The following is a 21,096-nucleotide window of genomic DNA, read 5'->3' as shown; positions in this document are numbered from 1 at the left end:
AGAGCAGGGACTTCCCTGGTGGTCCAGTGGATAAGACTCCATGCTCCCTATGCAGGGGGCCTGAGTTCAATCGCTGGTCCGGGAACTAGATCCCACATCCCGCAACTAAAGATCCCACGTGCTGCAACTAAGACCTGACGCAGCCAAATAAATAAATATTAAAACAAACAAATATTAAAAAAAACAACCCAGAACAAATAGGGCAAAATGTTAATATTATACTGTTCTTCCAGGGATTCCCTGATGGTCCAGTGGTTAAGAGTCCGTGTTTTCACTGCCGAGGGTGCAGGTTCAATCCCTGGTCAGGGAACTAAGATCCTGCAAGTCCCTAGGCACAGCCAAAAAATTTAAAAATAAAACAAAAATATATATATTATACTGTTCTTCCAAATTTTCTGTAAATTTTATATTTAAAAAAGGGAGAATTTAGGTAAAAATTAATAACACTTAAAACGAGACATAAATGGGAATCTGAATGAGAGTTGCAGGGGAACTGAAGAGAATTTTCCTGCTAGCATGCTGAGCTTGTGTCCCTGCGTAGCTGGTTGTAATCATAGATAGTGTAAATTAAAGCAAATAAGGTTGTTTTGTTTTGTTTTGGTTTTAGAATTGGTGAGTGAAATTGATAGTATCATGATTTAATTAATAAGTACAGCCTAAGGAATGGGCTTTATCCACATTGGTAAATTATCTTCTTCAGCCGTGATACCCATTTAAACCAACTAAACTGAATCCAGGAGTCAGATCTTTGGCTGAATCCAAAGTATTATATTATTGAAAAAAAAAGAAAGAAAGAAAAAGAAAAAAATCAGTCACAAATAAACCAGAACAAAAGGATTTTGTACTATTAATATTTTAAATGCCATATATTTCATTTTTACCTATTTAAAACTTTCTATTCCTGCATGTTTTATGTATGTATTAGTATAATAGCACATGTATATAAATTATAAATAATGGGAGTTAGCAATCAGAATTTAAGTTTAAACCATTGTCATGTCAAAGTCATTTAAACAAATAAAGCTTCTATGTTGTATGTAAAGATTTAGGAAAACTTCCAAATCATTCTTTATTCACCTCCAGTAAGAAGAAAATACGAATAAATTGAGCTTTTGTAGGTTTTAAGTCCAAGTTACTCAGCTTTCACTAGGTTATGCTACAGAAACAAAAATCCCCAAGTCTCAGTGACTTACAGAAACAGATTTCTCATTTATGATACGTGTCCTTTTTGAGTTAGCTGATTCAGCTGCATGTTCTCTTTATTGTGAGACCCTTACCAAGGACATCCCAGAGATGGCCAAACCCTGTGATGTCTTTTAAAGCTTTCTCTCAGAGGCAGGATTTATCAATCACTTCTCACAAAGTAGTATGACTCAAAAACATCATTAGGAGAGTATACCAGGAGGAATGCACACCACATAAGGATGTGTCATCTTATAGTAAGGGCAGCAAGTGATTGGAAACAATCTACCAAAGAATACCATGTGTTTCTAATTAAGATTTAGTAAACTTACCACTGAATCTTAACAACTGATACAGTTTTTAGGGGGGCGGGGGCTTGTGGGATCTTAGTTCCCTGACCAGAGATTGAACCCGTGCCCTCAGCAATGAAAGCACGGAGTCCTAACCACTGGACCGCCAGGGAATGCCCACAATTTTAAAATCATTAATTTTCACATTAAACATTGTTTTATAACTTGCCTAATTATCTAAAAAAATTTTTTTAAGAGTTTGAAACAACCAAAAACAATAAGGATCTCTAACATGCAGAAAAACAATAAGAAAGTGAACTACCATATTTGATGTCACCCAAATAATTTCCCTGAGTATCAGGAGTTTAGGATTAATGGTTCTAAAGTAAAGAAGCCAAAATCTTTTTCTTTAACCTTTATTCTTGCTGACAGGCATTATACTGCTTGGAAGCTGCTCACTGTTCTTAAAGGAGAAACTCATTCAGATCTTATTTTTCTCCCTCAAACTTAATAACCTTAACCAACCACAGACATGTATGAGGAATACCCATTATGTTTGAAGGGTGCACTTTCAGATAAAAGTCAAAGATGAAAATTAGTCTTGGTTGCCACATAGCCCTCCACTCCCCCAAACTCAGAGCACACTTCACAAGATTTAAAATAAATTTTAAAGTTATTATTCAAAATATTTCAAGTATATAGGGAAGAATAGACTATATGATGAACATGTGTGAGCCAGTTGCACAGCTTTATCAAAACATTTTTTGTTAAACTTTTAATTTTGAGGTAAATGTCTGTACACATGTACATAAGAAATAATACAAAGAGATCCTTTCCCTGTTTCCCCCAGTGGTAACAAGTTGCAGAACTACAGTATAATATCACAGCCGGGATGTTGGCATTGATACAGTCAAGATACAGAACATTCCCATCACCCCAGGGATCTCCTCATGTTGACATTTTACAGCAAAATTCATCTCCCTCCCGCTTCATACCCCCCCAGCCCTTGTCAATCACTAATATGTTTCCCATTTCTATAATTATGTGATTTCAACAATGTTACCTAAATTGAATCACTAGCCTTTTGAGATTGGCTTTTTTTTTTTGACTCTGCATAATTCCCTTGAAATTCATCCAAGTTGTTGCATGTACTTCATTTTTATTGCTGAGTAATATTCCATTATTGTGTATACTACTGTCTGTTTAACCATTTACCCATTGAAGGACGTCTGGGCTGCTTTTTACTTTTTAGCTATGACAAATAGAGGGTTTTGTGTGAACATAAGGCTTCATTTCTCTGGGATTAACGCCCAGGAGTGCGGGGTGGCATGGTATTTGGATGTTTAGTTTTTACAGAAACTGTTTTCTAGAGTGGTTGTACCCTTTTACATTCTCACCAGCAATATATGAGTGATCCAGTTTCTCTGCATCCTTGCTAGCATTTGGTGTTGTTATTTTTTATTTTAGCCATTCTGATAGGTGTGTTGTGATATTTCATGATTTTAATTTGCATTTCCCCAATGACTAATGTCAAAAGAAAATTCAAGGAGCTTTACTTGATATGGGTATTTTATTGGGCAAGAAACAAAGTATTCCCCAACAGGGAGACCTCAAACCCGCAAGTGCTTTCAGCAGTTACAGTTCATTAGAAACATGAAGGAGTACATTGTGTTCTACTGTGATTATTTTCTAGAAACTTACTTTCCTTTTCATTGCTAAGCTTACTTGTTTGTAGCTGATGAGCTAGGAAACTGTAAGGTCACATTGACATGAAGAAAGCTTAGGTTTTGTTTAAAGTCAGAGTCAGCATTTGGGGGAACTCAGGACAGTGTTACATTTTGGTTACTGTGAGCCTTTGGTCTAGGGGTATATTCAAAGTGCAGCCTCCATATTGGTTTCTCTTTAACACTAATGATGCTGGACATCTTTTCTTGTGCTTATTTGCCATGGTTACATTCTCTTCAGCGAAATGTCCCTTCCTGTCTTCTGTCCATTTTCTTGTTGGATTTTTTTATTTTACTGTTGAGTTGTACATATTTTCTCCCAGTCTGTAGCTGTTGTCTTAGTCTGTTCAGGCTGCTGTAACAAAATACCGGAGATTGGGTAGCTTATAAACAACATAAGTTTATTTTTCACAGTTCTAGAGGCTGGAAGTCCCAAGATCAGAGTGCCAGCATAGTCGGGTGAGGACCCTCTTCCAGGTCACAGGCTTTTAGTTGTATCCTCCCAGGGGGGAAGGGACTAGGGAGCTCTGTGGGATCTGTTTTTAAGAGCACTAATCTCATTCATGAGGCTTTGTCTCTCACGACCTAATCACTTCCCAAAGGCCCTACCTACTAATACCATCACCTTTGGGGGTTAGAATTTCAGCATATGAGTTAGGGGGAGACATAAACATTCAGACCATAGCACTTGTCTTTTCATCCTCTTAACAAGGTCCTTCTCAGAGAAAAAAATTTTAATTTTGATGAAATCCAATTTATCAGTTTTTCACTTGATGAAACATGCATTGCTATAAGTCTGAGAATTCTTCACCTTGCCCTAGATCCTGAAGATCTTTCTCATATTTTTTTATTTTTTCTAAAAGTTTTACATTTTACATTTAAGTCCACGATCCATTCTGAGTTAGTTTTTGTACAAGGTATGAAACTTTGGTTGGGGTTTATTTTTTGGCCGATGGATGTCCAGTTGCTCCAGTACCATTTGTTGAAAAGGCTGTCCTTCCTCCATCAGAGTGCTTTTGTATTTTTGTCAAAATCAGTTGGGCATGTTTATGTGAGTGTTTTTCTAGGTTCTCTGTTCTGTTCCATTGACTTATGTGTCTACTAGTCTTGATTACAGTAGCTATGTAAGATTGATTCCTCCCATGTTTTCTCCAACTTTATTGCAGTAAAATACACATAACATAAAGTTTACCACCTTAACCATTTTTAAATATACAGTTCAGTGGTATTAAATTCAGTCACATTGTTGTGCAGCCATTACCACCATCCGTCCTCATAACTCTTTTCATCTTGTAAATCTGAAACTCTGTACCTATTGTACAGTAACTCCCCATTTTTCCCTCCTTTCAGCCCCATGCATCCACCATTATATACTTTAGGTCTTTATGTTTTTTGGGTTTTGGGGGTTTTTTTTTGCCACACTGCACGGCATGTGGGATCCTAGTTCCCTGACCAGGGATCAAACCTGCGCCCCCTGCACTGGAAGCACTTTGTCTTAACCACTGAACTGCCAGGGAAGTCCCTATGTCTTTATAATTTTGATTACTCTAAGTACGTCATATAAGTAGAATCATACAGTATTTGTCTTTTTGTGACTGGTTTATTTTCACTTAGCATAATGTGCTCAAGGTTTATCCATGTTGTAGCATATTGCAGAATTTCCTTCCTTTTTAAGACTAACATTCCATTGTATGTATATATGACACTTTGCTTATCCATTCATTGGTCTTTGGACACTTGGGTTGAGTCCGTGTTTTAGCTATTGTGAGTAATACTGCTATGAACACGGGTGTACAAATAGCTCTTTTAGACTCTGCTCTCAATTCTTTTGGGTATATACTCAGAAATGGAATTGCTGGGTCACATGGTAATTCTATTTTAATTTTTTGAGGAACCTCCATACTGTTTTCCACAGCAACTGTACCATTTTATTCCCACTAACAATATAAAAGAGTTCCAATTTTTCCACATCCTCGCCAACACTTATTTTCTGTTTTTTGATAGGAGCCATCCTAATGGTTGTGAGGTGGTATCTCATTATAGTTTTGATTTGCATTTCCCTAATGATTAGTGATGTTGAGTAATCTTTTCATGTGCTTATTGGCCATTTGTATATCTTTGGAGAAATGTCTGTTCAGTTCCTTTGTCCTTTTTTTTTTTTTAAATTTATTTTATTTATTTATTTTTGGCTGCGTTGGGTCTTCATTGCTGCACGCAAGCTTTCTCTAGTTGTGGCGCGCGGGGGCTACTCTTCATTGAGGTGCACAGGCTTCTCATCACGGCGGCTTCTCTTGTTGTGGAGCACATGCTCTAGGCACGCGAGCTTCAGTAGTTGTGGCTTGCGGGCTCTAGAGTGCAGGCTCAGTAGTTGTGGCATGTGAGCTCAGTAATTGTGGCTCACGGGCTCTAGAGTGCAGGCTCAGTAGTTGTGGCATGTGAGCTCAGTAATTGTGGCTCACGGGCTCTAGAGTGCAGGCTCAGTAGTTGTGGCATGTGAGCTCAGTAATTGTGGCTCACGGGCTCTAGAGTGCAGGCTCAGTAGTTGTGGCACACAGGCTTAGTTGCTCTGCGGCATGTGGGATCTTCCTGGATTAGGGCTTGAAACCATGTCCCCTGCATTGGCAGGTGGATTCTTAACCACTGCACCACCAGGGAAGCCCCTTTGCCCATTTTTGAACTGAGATATTTGTTGTTGAGTTTTAGGATTTTCCTGTACATTTTGGATATTAACCCCTTATCATATATGTAATGTGTAAATATTATCTCCCATTCTGTGGGCTACCTTTTTACTCTGTGGATTGTGCCTATTAATATACAGATTTTTTAAATTTTCATGAAGGTCCACCTTGTCTACTTTTTCTTTTGTTGCCTGTGCCTTTGGTGTCATATTCAAGAAAGCATTGCCAAATCCAGTATTACGAAGTTTCTGTTCTATGTTTTCTACTGAGAGTTTTATTGTTTTAGGTCTGATCCATTTGGAGTTAATTTTTGTATATGGTGTAGGGTAAGGGTCCAATTTTGTTGAAAACCGCCATTTGTTGAAAAGACTGTCGTTTACCCATAGAATGGTCTTGGTACCTTTGTCAGAAATCATTTTGACCCATATATGCAAGGGTTTATTTCAGGGCTTTCTATTCTTTTCCATTGGTCTATATGCCTTTATGCAACTACCATTACTGTTTTGATTACTGTAGTTTTGTAGCAGGAAATCAGGAAGCCTGAGTCCTCCATTTTTCTTGTTTTTCAAGATTGTTTTGGCTATTCAGGGTCCCTTGAGTATGAATTTTATTTTATTTTAAAAATTTTTTTGAGGACTTGGTATACTGTTTTCCTTTCTGTTTTTAATTTATTTTTTTTCATATTTTGTTTATTTTTGGCTGTATTGGGTCTTCATTGCTGCACGTGGGCTTTCTCTAGTTGCGGAGTGCAGGGGCTACTCTTTGTCGTGGTACGTGGGCTTCTTATTGCGGTGGCTTCTCTTGTTGTGGAGCACGGGCTCTAGGCACACGGGCTCAGTAGTTGTGACGCACAGGCTCAGTAGTTGTGGTGCATGGGCTTTGTTGCTCTGCGGCATGTGGGATATTCCCGAACCAGGGCTTGAACCAGTGTCCCCTCCATTGGCAGGTGGATTCTTAACCACTGCGCCACCAGGGAAGTCCCATGGAGTATGGATTTTAGGATGGGTTTTTCTATTTCTGCAAAAATGTCACCAGTATTTTTATAGGGATTGCTTTTGTAGTTTGCTTTGGGTAATATTGACATTTTAACAATATTAGGTCTTCCAATCCATGAAGCATGCGTTGTGATTCTATTTATTTATGACTTCTTTCATTTCTTTCAGCAGTTTTTGGTAGTTTTCATTGGATGAATCTTTCACCTCCTTGGTTAAATTAGTTCCTAAGTTTTTGTTTGTTTGTTTTGTGTTTTTTTTGATGCTATTGTAAATGGAATTGTTTTTGTAATTTCCTTTTTGGATGTTCATTTTTTGTGTATAGAAATGCACATGATTTAAAAACATTATTTTAATGTCAAGTTTTTTCTAGTGGTACATACCTCACTTTCTTAGTGCTTAGGGAGAAATACAATCTGAAAGCTTTATTTTGTTTCCATTTAATATTTGAACAATATATTTCTCTTAAGTTCTAGAACAGTCCGTTTTTCATTTAATTTTGAGCATTTTATGCCTTTATTTTTTTGGTGGGAAGATTAATTGTTTCTGCTGACATTCCTTCACCTCTTTTGGCTCCCACACCCCTATAGTGAGGTTGGCTCATGATTTTTGTGTGTTGACTTTGTATCCTCCCCCTTGCTGAATTAGTTTATTGGTTCTAACAGCTTTTTTGTGGATTCTTTATGATTTTCTACAAATAAGATCATATCTGCAAACAGAGATCATTTTACTTCTTCCTTTATAACTTGGATGCCTTTTATTCCTTTTTTTCCCTAATTGCTCTGGTTAGAACTTCCACTACTATTTTGAATAGAAGTGGTAAAGTGGGCATCCCTGCCCTATTTCGTTTTTTTCTTTTTGGCCACGCCGTGCAGCACGCAGGATCTTAGTTCCCCAACCAGTGATTGAACCCGTGCCCCCTGCAGTGGAAGCATGTAGTCTTAACCACTGGACCGCCAGGGAAGTCCCCCCTGCCCTATTTCTGATCTTAGAGAAAAAGCTTTCTGTCTTTCACCTTTGAGTATGATGTTCACAGTGGGCTTTTCATATATAACCTGTATTGTGTTGAGGTAATTATTTTCTGTTCCTAGTTTGTTGAGTGTTTTTTGTCATGAAATGCGGTTGTATTTTGTCAAATGCTTTTTCTGCATCCATTGAAATGAATATGTGGTATTTACATGGATCATTTTTCATATATTGAACCAGCCTTGCACTACAGGAATAAATCCCAATTGGTCATGGTTTATAGTCCTTTTACTATGCTGCCGAATTCTGATTGCTGGTGTTTTGTTGAGGATTTTTGCGTTAGTGTTCATGAGGGATATTGATCTGTAGTTTCTTTTCTTGTAGTGTCTTTGTCTGGCTTTGGTACCAGGGTTATGCTGGCCTTAGCATAACCTCTCTCCTCTTCAATGTTTTGGAAAAGTTTGAGAAGAATTGCTATTATTTCTTCTTTAAATGTTTGGTATAATTCACCAGCAAAACCATCAGGGCAGGGCTTTTCTTTGTTGGGAGATTTTCATTACTGGTTCAATCTCATTAGCTATATAGAAGCCTGATTCCTCTCACTTGTTATTATTTTCAAAATTGTTTTAACTATTCTAAGTTCCTTTGCCTTTCCATAAAATTTTAGAATAATGTTGTCTAGATCTACAAAAGCTCTTGCTGGAGTTTTGGTAGGAATTATATTAAACCTTTATATCAACTTGGGGGAAATTCACATCTTTAATATGAAGATTCTTTCAATATATGAACATGATATGCCTCTTCATTTTTTTAGGTCTTCTTTAGTTTCTTCATCAGCATTGTATAGTTTTCAGCATACAAGTCTTGTGAGTGTTTTGTTAGATTTACATCTAAGTATTTCATTCTTTTGAGTAATTGTAAATGGCATTATATTGTTGATTTCTGTGTTAATGTGTTCATTGCTAGTATATAGAAATACAAATTGATTTCTGTGTATTTGTCTTGTAACCTGAAACCTTGCTGAACTCACTTATTAGTTCTAGGAATTTTTGTGTAGATTCCTTTGGATTTTCTACTTAAACAGTCATGTCATCCTTGTGTCAAATTTTAACCTGCCATATTTGCTTCACATTTTTTAAAAGACTTTAACAATATAGGTATAATTTTCTTCCTCTACTTCTCCAGAGATAGTTATCACTATCATGAATTCACTTTTTATTGTTTCCATATGTATTTTGTACTTTTTAAAATATATGTTTGAATATTCATGAATGTTATATAATATTTTCTAGGTTTTAAAATTTTACGTGTGTTCCCTTTTGCATTTGATTTTTTCATTTAACATCGTTTTTCTCCAAGATTTATCCCAGTTGTGGAATGATGCCAAGTTTGTTCATATAGCTGCTAGTAGTATTCCATTGCATGAATATATATTCTTCTATTGATGGACATTTAAGTTGCTTCCAATTTTTTGCTCTCTGTTTTGGTTTTATTGATTTCTAAGGGTTCATTATATATTCTGGATTCTAACCTTTGTGGTTATTTGTGCTGTCAATATCTCCTTCTAGACTTTGGCTTGCCTTTTAATTTTGTTTATGGTGTCATGTTTTACAGAAGTTAAGTCAGATGGATAAATCATTTCTTTTATGGTTTGAGCTTTTCGTGTCTCATCTAAGACATAATCCTACCCTGAGGTAATGATGATATTCTCCTGTATTTTCTTATTAAAAAATTTAAAGTTTCTTTTCATATATAGGTCCTTAACCTACCTGGAATTGTTCTTTGGTATCAGTGTGAGGCTGAAGGGTCTAATTTTATTATTTTCCATTTGAGTAGACAGTTGTCCCCCAAACCATTTATCAATAGCCCATTCTTTTTTGTGCGGCATGTGGGATCTTAGTTCCCCGACAAGGGATCGAACCCATGCCCCCTGCAGTGGAAGCGTGGAGTCCTAACCACTGGACTGTCAGGGAATTCCTCTCAGCAGCCCATTGTTGTTTTTTTTTAAAATTTATTTGTTCACTGTGGTGGCTTCTTTTGTGTGGAGCATGGGCTCTAGGCACGGGCTTCAGTAGTTGTGGCTCGCGGGCTCTAGAGCGCAGGCTCAGTAGTTGTGGCGCAGGGGCTTAGTTCCTCCGCGGCATGTGGGATCTTCCGGGACCAGGGCTCGAACCCGTGTTCCCTGCATTGGCAGGCGGTTTCTTAACCACTGTGCCACCAGGAAAGGCCAGCAGCCCATTCTTTACCTGTTGATTTCTAAGATTACTCCTGTAATATCAAATTTCTTTATATGCTTTGGATTAGTTTTTGAGCTCTTCTATTTGTCCCATTGCTATACCTGTCTATCTCTACATCAATAAACATCTTACTGTCTTAATTGTTCTAGCCCAAGATAAGCCTTGATATCTTGTAGTGTGGATCCTCCTTTTTCTTTTAAAGAATTATAGCTATTCATGGTCACAATCCCCTTCAGTATAAATTTTGAGATAAGCTTGTCAAATTCCATATAAAACCTGTCGTGATTGTGATTGAAATTGACATTTTGGGGACTTCCCTGGTGGCACAGTGGTTAAGAATCCGCCTGCCAGTGCAGGGGACACGGGTTCGAGTCCTGGTCCGGGAAGATCCCACATGTTGCGGAGCAGCTAAGCCCATGTGCCACAACTACTGAGCCTGCACTCTAGAGCCCGCAAGCCACAACTACTGAGCCCGAGTGCCACAACTACTGAAGCCCACGCGCCTAGAGCCCATGCTCGGCAACAAGAGAAGCCACTCAATGAGAAGCCCGGGAACCGCAACAAAGAGTAGCCCCCGCTCACTGCAACTAGAAAAAAGCCCGCGCGCAGCAACAAAGACCCAAGGCAGCCAAAAATTTAAAAAATATTAAATAAATAAATAAAAATTAAAAATATATATTAAATAAATTAATTTTAAAATATTAAATAAATAAATAAAAATTTTAAAAAAAAGAAATCGACATTTTTACTCTTTTAGTCTTACTGTCGTACCTCTCCACTTACTTAAATCTTCAGTAGCCTTCAGTATCCTTCAACTTGGGGTGAACTTTATCTTTTAGTCTTCTTAGTAGTTTATTGGATGTATCTCAGATTTCTGAGTTATTTCTTTTGCTGTGTTATTCACTCACTGTATAGCTAAGGATTAGTGTCTCTTAACCTTTTGGTTTATCTAGATCTCAAAAGAATGTATAAAATTAGACTCTATGAAATATATAGTTACTTTTCAGGAGAAGGAGAAACACAAAATGCCATTTAGCAGGTTTGAATCTTCTTGAAGAACAGAATTGTGTAAATAGAAAGGTAATATGCATAATAACACCTCCTTTCATTCTTTATTATTTTTGTGGAATGTTTCATTTTGTCGTTTAGCCTATATGATTTGGGTGGTTTCTTTTGTGTTTTGTGTGCCTTGAGTAAACTGAGTCAAAATTTTAAAAAGAAATTTTAATCCCTTACCACAAAGAAGAAATGGCAATTATGTGACATGGCAGAGGTGTTAGCTAATGCTATGGTGTTAATCATTTTGCAGTATATAAGTGTATCAAATCAACATGTTGCACACCTTAAACTCATACAATATTATATGTCAGTTACATCTCAATAAAACTGGAAAAAATAAGGAACTGATTAAATTATAGATTGGGGGGAAAAAAAGAAATGTAATACTAGGACTCTGGCACTAATTTTTAGCAGCAAGAGAACCACAGTGTGATTAAAAATAAGTATGCATAGCCATTACTATTCAAGATTTAGAATAGGGAGTGTTAGTAATTAAGCAATATTACTTGGAATTCCAGTTATAAAGTACTAGAAACCATTCATAAGCCTTCCAGGCTGCTAGTATTTATTGAGCAGGTATGTGTCTGAGCACATGAATAGAAACAGAAAAAAAATTTTTTTTTAAATTTGAATTTTATGGTGGTTGTTGCTAGCTGGAGAGGGAGCATAGCATAATGATGGAGAACATGGATTTGGGGACCAGAAGCTGCCTGGGTCTAATCCTGGCTCTGACACTTGCCAGTAATGAGTGAGGTACTTAACTCTTTTCTGCTTCAATTTCCTCATCTGTAAAATGAGAATAATAGTAGCACCTACTGCATAGATTTGTTGTAAGGATTAAATTAATTAATACATGTAAAGCACTTAGAAAAGTCCCTGGAACATAGTACAGGCTTCATAAGTGTTATTACTAAGGTCTTCTTATTGATCATTATCAGAAATATCCCTAATTCTGATGATCTTACACATATATTGAGAATAATGTATGTAAATGCCTAGTTCTATAGCTGACATATGGCAGGAACACAGTAAAATGATACCTATAACTATTGTGTTCTTTTTTCTTATCTAGTTGCTTAATTCTGTATTTGCTTGAGGAATCTTATTTTGTTTCAGAAAAAAATTGAATCATTACTGTTTTTGAAAGTGTTCTATTCTGTCATTAGTATTGTTTCTAATGTATAAAGTATATTTCTAATGTATAAAGATAATTATTTCTGTCATAGCTGTTATTTATTTATATGCACTAGATAGTGTTCTAGGTGCTTTACACATATTATATTACTTCTAGACCTTAAAACAATGTTCCACTGTCTCGGTAAAGGTTCAGAACAAGAAGGTATTTTGGATAAGTTCAAAAGAAATACTTTTTTTATTTGAGGGAAACAGTAACATGATTTCTGTTAAAGGAAAATCAAACAAAATATACTTTAAGGCAAAAAGCCTTAAAAACCTGGAGGTAAAGAGGATATTTCATTTTGATGAGAGATTAAATTCACCAGAAAGATTAACAGTTTGTATGCACCTAATAACCTGGCCTCAAAATGTATAAGACAGAAACTGACAGAAAAGCAAGGTGAAATAGACAAATCCACAATCAGTAAAGATACAGGTTTAAACAACCTTCTTAACAAGCTTGACTAGTGGATAAATAGGACACTGTTCCCAACAATTGCAAAATACTTTCTTTTTAAGCAAACATGGAATATTTATTAAAATTGAAATATGCTGGGCCATAGCAAATCTCAAGAAATGTCAAAGGGTTGAAATCTTACACAGTAGGAGTCCTCATAAGACTCCTACATTGGGGATCCATTTGAGATCTGTAGTCAGGAATTTAAGGTGAATCATCAAGGTTTTTTTCTCCAGCAAGGTTAAATGGTTTGGTTGTAAGGATAAGAGAAGGTGATTAGTTGACTAACCAGGAATGAGGTTTCCCAGGAGACCATACCAAGGAAGCCAGAGGTAAGGGAGCTAAGGATGTTTACAGAGGCATTTAATATTGAATCCTGGAGTCTAAGCTGAGCAAGAAGAGAAGTGAGGACATGATGAGGATGATGGACAGTGGGAAAGTGGTAAGATTAATGGATGGGAGGGAGGTATTAATGAAATAAGAGAATTGCTGGAGTACATGAGCTGGAAGGATAGAAGGTGGTGGTCAAGTGTTGGGATGTTTAAAATCAAGATTTTGGAGATGATGCAGTTACTGGGGCGGATGATCAGGGGAGGTGGCCGTGGAATGGGAAACTGGAATGGTATGTTGGACATGATTGTGATGAGGAGACCTGGAAGGCCACAGTGTTAGATGAGTCATCCATATGATTATTGACATCACCAAGAGCAGTTTAGGAGTAGAATGGACCTTAGCAAGGTTCTGAAGCCTTTAGCTGAAGAGTGAGGGAGTTGAGGGTCAGTAGATGACATAAACAAGTTAGGATAGTAAATGATGAAGTCTGATGGCAAGAAATTAAAATGTGTTCAGGTTTTTGAAGGAAAAGAGGAGAAAAAGGGTTTAAGGAGAAGCAAGGAGGAATATTGCCCATCTACAGGAAATGTTGGAAGAAAAGTAGCAATCTCCAAATGAGAGGGCTTCCAGGGACAGCCAAGTTTCAAGTTTCAAGTTAGGGAACTGAAGGGGAACTTTTCAGGGAGAAGGTTGAACAACACAGGAATTTTCACTCAGTAAAAATTATCCATTGCCATCATTTTCATCATCATCATTATCATTATTCATATTAGATTTTGTGGTTAGCTGTTGTGTAATACCATTCTTACTTCTGGACACTTCAGTAAACTTTATACTGTTGTATTGATATGTCATTTATATTGATTTTTTTAATTATTGATATTTTCTGTGAAAGTTTGGATAGCCAAGCCTATGATAATGAATATCAAAATAATCATTATCCTATCATATTGGAAAATCGTGTTTAATCTCATTTGTTTAATCTCATTTGTGGAATAACTACCATATGCCAGGTGCTTATCTATTGCTGGAAATACAGAGACATGTAAGATATGATACCTCTTCTCAAAGAGTATGGATCAGTAAACTCACCAGATATAGCTTGTGAGTTGTACACATACACAGCCTTACACACACAGACTGAAAGATTTTACACGCACGCCCTCAGACTGTTCTAGCAGTGGTGGTCCCCTCGAAGACATGAAGGAAATGGAAGGGGCAAGATATTAAGGGGAGCTTTTCATTTTTAGCCTGTGTTCTTTGAATCTTGTATTAAAATGCATTTTTATAGTTTGTTAATAAATAATATTAAATATTCTATTAAAATGCCTTTATATAGTTCATTAATTAAAAATAAGAAAATTTATGGAAGTTACAGTTTTTCTTTGTAGTAATTAAAAGGAGAAATTGTGGGGACTTCCCTGGTGGTGCAGTGGTTAAGACTCCGTGCTTCCACTGCAGGGGGCATGGGTTCAGTCCCTGGTTGGGGAACTGATCCTGCATGCTGTGCAGCGCAGCCAAAGGAAGAAGAAAAAGGAGAAATTGTGTTTTTTTAAGCTTAAGTCTTTGTTTTTTTCTAGGCAGGGATACCAATGGGACCAATACCAGCAGGAGGAATGCCTTACCTGGGACAAGCACCATTCCTAGGAATGCGTCCTCCAGGCCCACAGTACACTCCAGACATGCAGAAGCAGTTTGCCGAGGAGCAGCAGTAAGAGATCTCAGGATGCAAGGATAAAGATACACGATAGCAATCAATTGTAAAATTGTCACGTGATCTGTAGTGCAGATTTGAAGTTCGGTGCCTTTACAGTACCTTTAAAACTCTTTAAAATACTCTTATTATTTAAAAGTTTAAAGCCAGAAGGGACCTTAGAGATCCTGTAATTCAGTCCTTTGACTTTACATCTGGGGAAAGTGAGCTCCAAAGAAATAAGCAAGTGTCAGGCTGGGTTACACAGTTACCAGTAAGACCTGGACCCGAGTTCGGGCCTCCTGAGTCCCAGAACCACTACTCTTTCTCATGTATGATACTGCCTCCTCAAGTAAAGTTTCTTTTTTGTATGCAGAGAGTGTTTTTATTTCGTCTACCTCCCTCTCTGTTTTTTGTAATTACTTTGAATGTAAAATGTTGTCTCCTCCCCTTGCAAATTAGACAGGAAATAAATTCACGTCTATAATTTAGGTAAATCACTTTTTAGACTTATTTCATGTATTTGGAAATTAATATAGTGGTGAAATAGGATAGTCTTCAGAAAATTAGATATAATTATCAGTGAAGTTTTTAGTTCTAGAAATGCAAGATGACTTTGTAGAAGAAATATGAATATAACAGTTGATAATCCCTGAAGCTGGCTCTTTACTAGATTGTTTTTCCTTCAGAAAACGATTTGAACAGCAGCAAAAGCTCTTAGAAGAAGAAAGAAAAAGACGCCAGTTTGAAGAGCAGAAGCAAAAGCTCAGACTTCTGAGTAGCGTGAAACCCAAGGTAACGTATTCCGGCACACAGCCTACCCCCCTGAATGTGCCTATTCTCAGTCATTTAGTGGATTTTGTTACGTGGGCACCAGCGCAAGCTGAGGCTGTGGTTGATTTGTTTTGGTTTTGTCTAAGTCCGAAAGCAAAGGACTTTTCTTTTTCTGTAAAGTTACTTTATTGTTGAAGGGAATGGGATAGCAGCCATTATCTTCTCAGCTCTTGTTTTCTGCCTTTGCAGTGCTTGTAATCTTTTCTTGGGAAGCATTAATACTGGATACTTAATATCTAACAGCTGTAGCCTAAAGTATTTCTAAATGGGCCTTTTAATAATCTTCTTTAGAGTGTTGTCTTACGCCTTCGCTTTATGTCAATGTTTTTCTGACTTGGAAAATTCACTATCCGAAGTATGTGGTAAAAATATTGTAAATTGACGAATATTTGCACTTTTCTTTCAACTTATGTGGATTAGGACGAAGTGTGAGAGACAAGTGAAGAAATATATATACGTTTATTGTCTCCCAGACAGGAGAGAAGAGTAGAGATGATGCTTTGGAAGCCATAAAAGGAAACTTAGATGGGTTTTCCAGAGACGCTAAGATGCATCCTACTCCGGCATCACACCCTAAGAAACCAGGTAGTTTTAATTTAAAATTTTTCTTTTGTTGGAAGGTGACTTATAGTCCCTGTGTGTTTAATTGACCATTATGTGTGTGTGCAGAGAGTGAATGTTGAACTCCTCCTTCAAGCTAAGTACAGATTTGGATGTTTTAAAATTTACAGTGGGTTAAGAGCTCTGGTCTAGACAATCTTGGGGGGAAGAAACCTCTTTGTCTTCTAGTAAATGTCAGTATGACAACTTGTAAATCTTCTGTATAAATGAATATGTTAACGTTAGTAAAATCCATTCACTATAAACAAATGTAATAAATGAGTTTACCATTTCATTCTCATTATTTTAAAATAGTTTTACTTTTGATGTACTAGTTCATATTTTATTCAATATGATGAAACTTACAAATTTTCTAAATGACTTCTTTAAAAAGTCATGGATTTATATGTATAAAATAGATAACTAATGAGAACCTACTGTATAGCATAGGGAACTCTACTCAGTGCTCTGTGGTGACCTAAATGAGAAGGAAATCCAAAAAATAGGGGATATATGTATAGCTGATTCACTTTGCTGTACAATATAAAATAACACAATATTGTAAAGCAGCTAAACTCCAATTTAAAAAAAGTCATGGATTAAATAATATTTCTCGTGAAATTTTATTTTTTAAAATACATTCCTTTGTAGTTTTTATTTTCATTTACCATCAAATAAACAAAAGAAAAGTACCTAATAGAGCAGGGTAAAGAGATATTTTGGGGGTTATTTTGCATGTGTTTTAAACATTTAGCAGTTGAAATGAGTCTTATCTTCACATAACTGTTACCACATCCTTTTTTTAAATTTGATATTTTGACATTTTATTCTCAGCTAATTTCAAGAATAACATACCATTAATACGTGAATAGTTTTCATAAGTCATTCAGCAAGTGCTATTTTCTGCAGGCATGTATTACATTGACAGTTTTTATAGGTACCTTTTATAGGTGATATCAGGAGGGCATAATCTAATATTGGCACAGTAACGAGTTCTTGACTTTCTGGGACAGCTTTGCCTCTGTGCTATTAATTTCACTTGCTAGATTATATACTCAGATTATTATTACAAACATATGCCCCAAAGTAAAATATATACTGATATTGAAAAGGGAATGGATATTAGCAATCAGAATGAGTTCAGAAAGGAAAAACATACCTAAAAATGAAAATTATAAGCTGAATAAGCTAGTCAGTAAGTCATTTAAGTATAGTCGTTGGAATGGTAAAACTGGACCCACCATGGAACCTAATTAGATAAAGGAGAAGGCGGCAGAGAGGAATGGTCATTGTTAGGTCACATACTTTTCTATCCATATAGAATGGCCCCTTTGGACAACTGGGTATGGTTTAAAATCTTCATTGTTAAGTAATAAATTGGCGTTTTGATGTTCCCCAAGGAATTTCCAGAGCTTCTCCAGCTAGGGTCTTAAACCTAGGCCTAAAGTATGTAAAAAGTTTCCAGCCTTTTTACCACCAGAGGCATAAACGCCCATAGACTGTTCACCTTAAAATATTGAATATACAAACTGTACCACATAATTTTTATACTTCTTATTAATTTTATATATATAGCTACAAGAGTTTCTAAGCCAAAATATATACCACATAGAATTAACATAATTCCAGTCAAATGGAAAGAAATTTTGAGCCTAAAAAAAAAGAAAGAAAAGAAAAAAAGTTGGTTTAGCCTAAACAGTCAGCTAGTATATCCATAGTAGCTGTCAGTTTTGCATTGTTACTATTTTCTACCAGTACTGATCTGAGAACCCAAATTGAGAGCTTAAATACACAGTCTCAGTAACCATTATCGGGAGGGTTGAGATTCATTATGACATGGCTTTTTTTAAACGAAATTCATTAAGGCAGTAATTTTGCATATTCATTTTGCATCTTTCATAGAACTTTAATGCTTACAGGCTTTATTTCATGGATCCAAAAGAGAAGGGTCCAAAAGAGAAGCATATAGTGTCCCCATTTTTCAAATGAGAGCCTTTTTTAAAAAAGACTGCTCCTTGTGACATTAGACTTTAGTAAATGTTAAAGCAATACAAAGAAGTTAAAAATGTGAAGAAGCAACAATGATAGTATTGTTAATGAGCCAGTATTAAACATAATCCCTGTAGAGAAGGTTTATTACATAAGTGAATCTCATATTTAACGGTAAAAAGCCACAGTGATGTTTATATCTTTTAGAGGCAAAGATCTTTTAAACATAGCTCTTAGGGTTTACTTTCTTAAATTGGCTGTTGAGTTATTTGACTTAGCACTTTATGATGTCCTAATTTTGATGCTTTGCACAAGAAAATATCACTTTGGTAATATGTTTGATGTTCTTGTTGCCTTTGTAATTTTTATTCCCCACACAGTAAGTTTCATCCTCATATGAAATATGAACTATGCTAAGTGTATGGATTAGGCATGATTTATCAAAAATTACAAGTATGCATCATGCATTGTTTTTTACTGGCATAATGAAGTTTAATCATCAGTATATATCTGTCTAAAATGTATTCAGCAACATCTAGGTTTGTTCTCTTATTTATATTGGTTTGAGAAAATATTTTCCAGATAAACAGATCAATTGGATTTCAAAAATAATCACCACTTTGATGTAAATTATTAGTGGTCTCAAGGAAAAAAAATAAGTGCTAACTTAATAAAAGAAGGAAAGAAATTTTGAGTTTTACATTTTTCTGTTTTTGAATGAAATGCAAAATAGCTATAAAACCTCTTTTTTAAAGAGACTAAAAATGAAATTGAGTTATTTGTAGTGAGGTGGATGGACCTAGAGTCTGTCATACAGAGTGAAGTAAGTCAGAAAAGCAAATACTGTATGCTAGCACATATATATGGAATCTAAAAAAAAATGGTTCTGCTGAACCTAGGGGCAGGATAGGAATAAAGACGCAGACGTAGAGAATGGACTTGAGGACACGGGGAGGGGAAGGGTAAGCTGGGAGGAAGTGAGAGAGTAGCATTGACATATATACACTACCAAATGTAAAATAGATAGCTAGTGGGAAGCAGCCGCATAGCATGGGGAGATCAGCTCGGTGCTTTGTGACCACCTAGAGGGTGGGATAGGGAGGTGCAAGAGGGAGGGGATATGGGGATATATGTATGCATATAGCTGATTCACTGTTATACACAACAGAAACGTAACACACCATTGTAAAGCAATTATACTCCAATAAAGATGTTAAAAAAAAAAAAAAAGACTAGGGCTTCCCTGGTGGCGCAGTGGTTGAGAGTCCGCCCACCGATGCAGGGGACACGGGTTCGTGCCCCGGTCCGGGCAGATCCCACATGCTGCGGAGCGGCTGGGCCCGTGAGCCATGGCCGCTGAGCCTGCGCGTCCGGAGCCTGTGTTCCGCAACGGGAGAGGCCACAGCAGGGAGAGGCCACAGCAGTGAGAGGCCTGCGTACAGCAAAAAAAAAAAAAAAAAAAAAAGACTAAAAAATTGTTTGTGGGCTTCCCTGGTGGCGCAGTGGTTGAGAGTCTGCCTGCCGGTGCAGGGGACACGGGTTCGTGCCCTGGTCTGGGAGGATCCCACGTGCTGCGGAGCGGCTGGGCCCGTGAGCCATGGCCGCTGAGCCTGTGCGTCCAGAGCCTGTGCTCCACAACGGGAGAGGCCACAGCAGTGGGAGGCCCGCGTACCAGAAAAAAAAAAAAAAAAAAAAAAAATTGTTTGTAAATAGACATCAAAGTGTTTTGCATTCATTGTATGATTCTGTTTGTTGTTACATGTTATTTCTTATTCACCTCCGCTATTCATGTTTCATTATATTCTTTTGGGGTTATACTACATCTTAATTTCTTTTCCCCTGTTGATTTTCATTTCTGTGTGTGTTTCATTGCCGTTTTCCATTTTGCAGATTATCCCACATCATTTCATTCTGCTAAAACTGTCTCCCCATCACCTGCCTTTCTTGATGAAGAAGAATTCAGTGACTTTATGCAGGGGCCTGGTGAAGCTCCCACATGTGGGTCTTCTTCCACTTCCCAGCCTTTTCAGTCTTTCCACCCCACCACCCCACTTGGCCAGTTGCATGCTCAGAAGGCTGGAGCACAGTATATCCCTCCAGGTCAGAGTCCAGTGTCTGTTGCCTTACATGGTGTCCCTGGGCAAATTCCTTATTTCTCTACTGCTTCAGCCTCATACAATGTGCAGAAAGCAGGTAACTACTAGACTATTAATGAAAGTATTTTTTAAATAATCTAGGATAATTTATTTCACTTATATAAGTAGAATAATACAGTGATGTTGGCACAGAAACATGTGCCTGAATATATGAGTACTGTTGAAATTCACCAAAGTTAAGAATATAGATTTTTTAATTCTGGGGGCTTCACATTCTGGAAAAGTGATTGGAAACATCTGCTCCTAAATTAGGACCTATTTAAACCACCTTAGAACTTTAAGAACACACTGATTTCTTCAGGAGATGCCTCTTGTTTGGGGAAATCACCACCATCATTTTCTTAAGAGTAATGAGCCAGGGAAAGCTGCTTTAGAAAGTGCTTTCAGTGATAAAGCACGTTGGGGTCAGAAGCCCAGGTTCTCCATTTACTACCAGTTTGTCCCTGGACAAATCTTTAAACATTTCTATACCTCAGTTTTATCACTTGTGGGGGCGGGAGGCAGTTACTGTGTCTTGAGGCACAGAATAGTGCTGAGAGGAATCTTAGCAGACATGTACTCATCTACACGTTCTCGGTTGACAGATGAAGAAATAGGCGATAGTTAGTAGAAGTGTCTGTATCTTGTATAGGTCACCAAATTTCTAAGGTAGTACACCTTCCGCTATACCATTCTACCTACTGTCTCACAGAATTCCTGAGAATCAAAGTAGATAATGATGTTTAAGTTC

At 37.0% G+C, this 21,096-nt stretch overlaps 1 protein-coding gene across 8 annotated transcripts in view; it reads left to right on the top strand.

The window, feature by feature from the left end:
* The window catches only part of SYNRG (synergin gamma), a 91,901-nt gene that overhangs the window by 13,193 nt on the left and 57,612 nt on the right, over nt 1-21,096 (top strand). For 3 of the 8 annotated variants that reach the window (XM_060133379.1, XM_060133374.1, XM_060133375.1), the window contains exons 4-7: nt 14,675-14,805; nt 15,477-15,582; nt 16,095-16,206; nt 20,101-20,310. In XM_060133379.1, the coding sequence (XP_059989362.1) occupies nt 14,675-14,805; nt 15,477-15,582; nt 16,095-16,206; nt 20,101-20,310 (559 nt within the window). Of the gene's footprint in view, nt 1-14,674; nt 14,806-15,476; nt 15,583-16,094; nt 16,207-20,100; nt 20,404-21,096 lie in introns of all 8 variants that reach the window. The other 5 variants (XM_060133381.1, XM_060133380.1, XM_060133378.1 and 2 more) reach the window with 3 other exon arrangements.

The sequence above is a fragment of the Lagenorhynchus albirostris genome, chromosome 20, assembly GCF_949774975.1.
Source record: "Lagenorhynchus albirostris chromosome 20, mLagAlb1.1, whole genome shotgun sequence".
Lineage (NCBI taxonomy): Eukaryota > Metazoa > Chordata > Mammalia > Artiodactyla > Delphinidae > Lagenorhynchus > Lagenorhynchus albirostris.
Note: the sequence above shows the minus strand (reverse complement) of the source record. Positions and strands in the feature narration are given on the sequence as shown.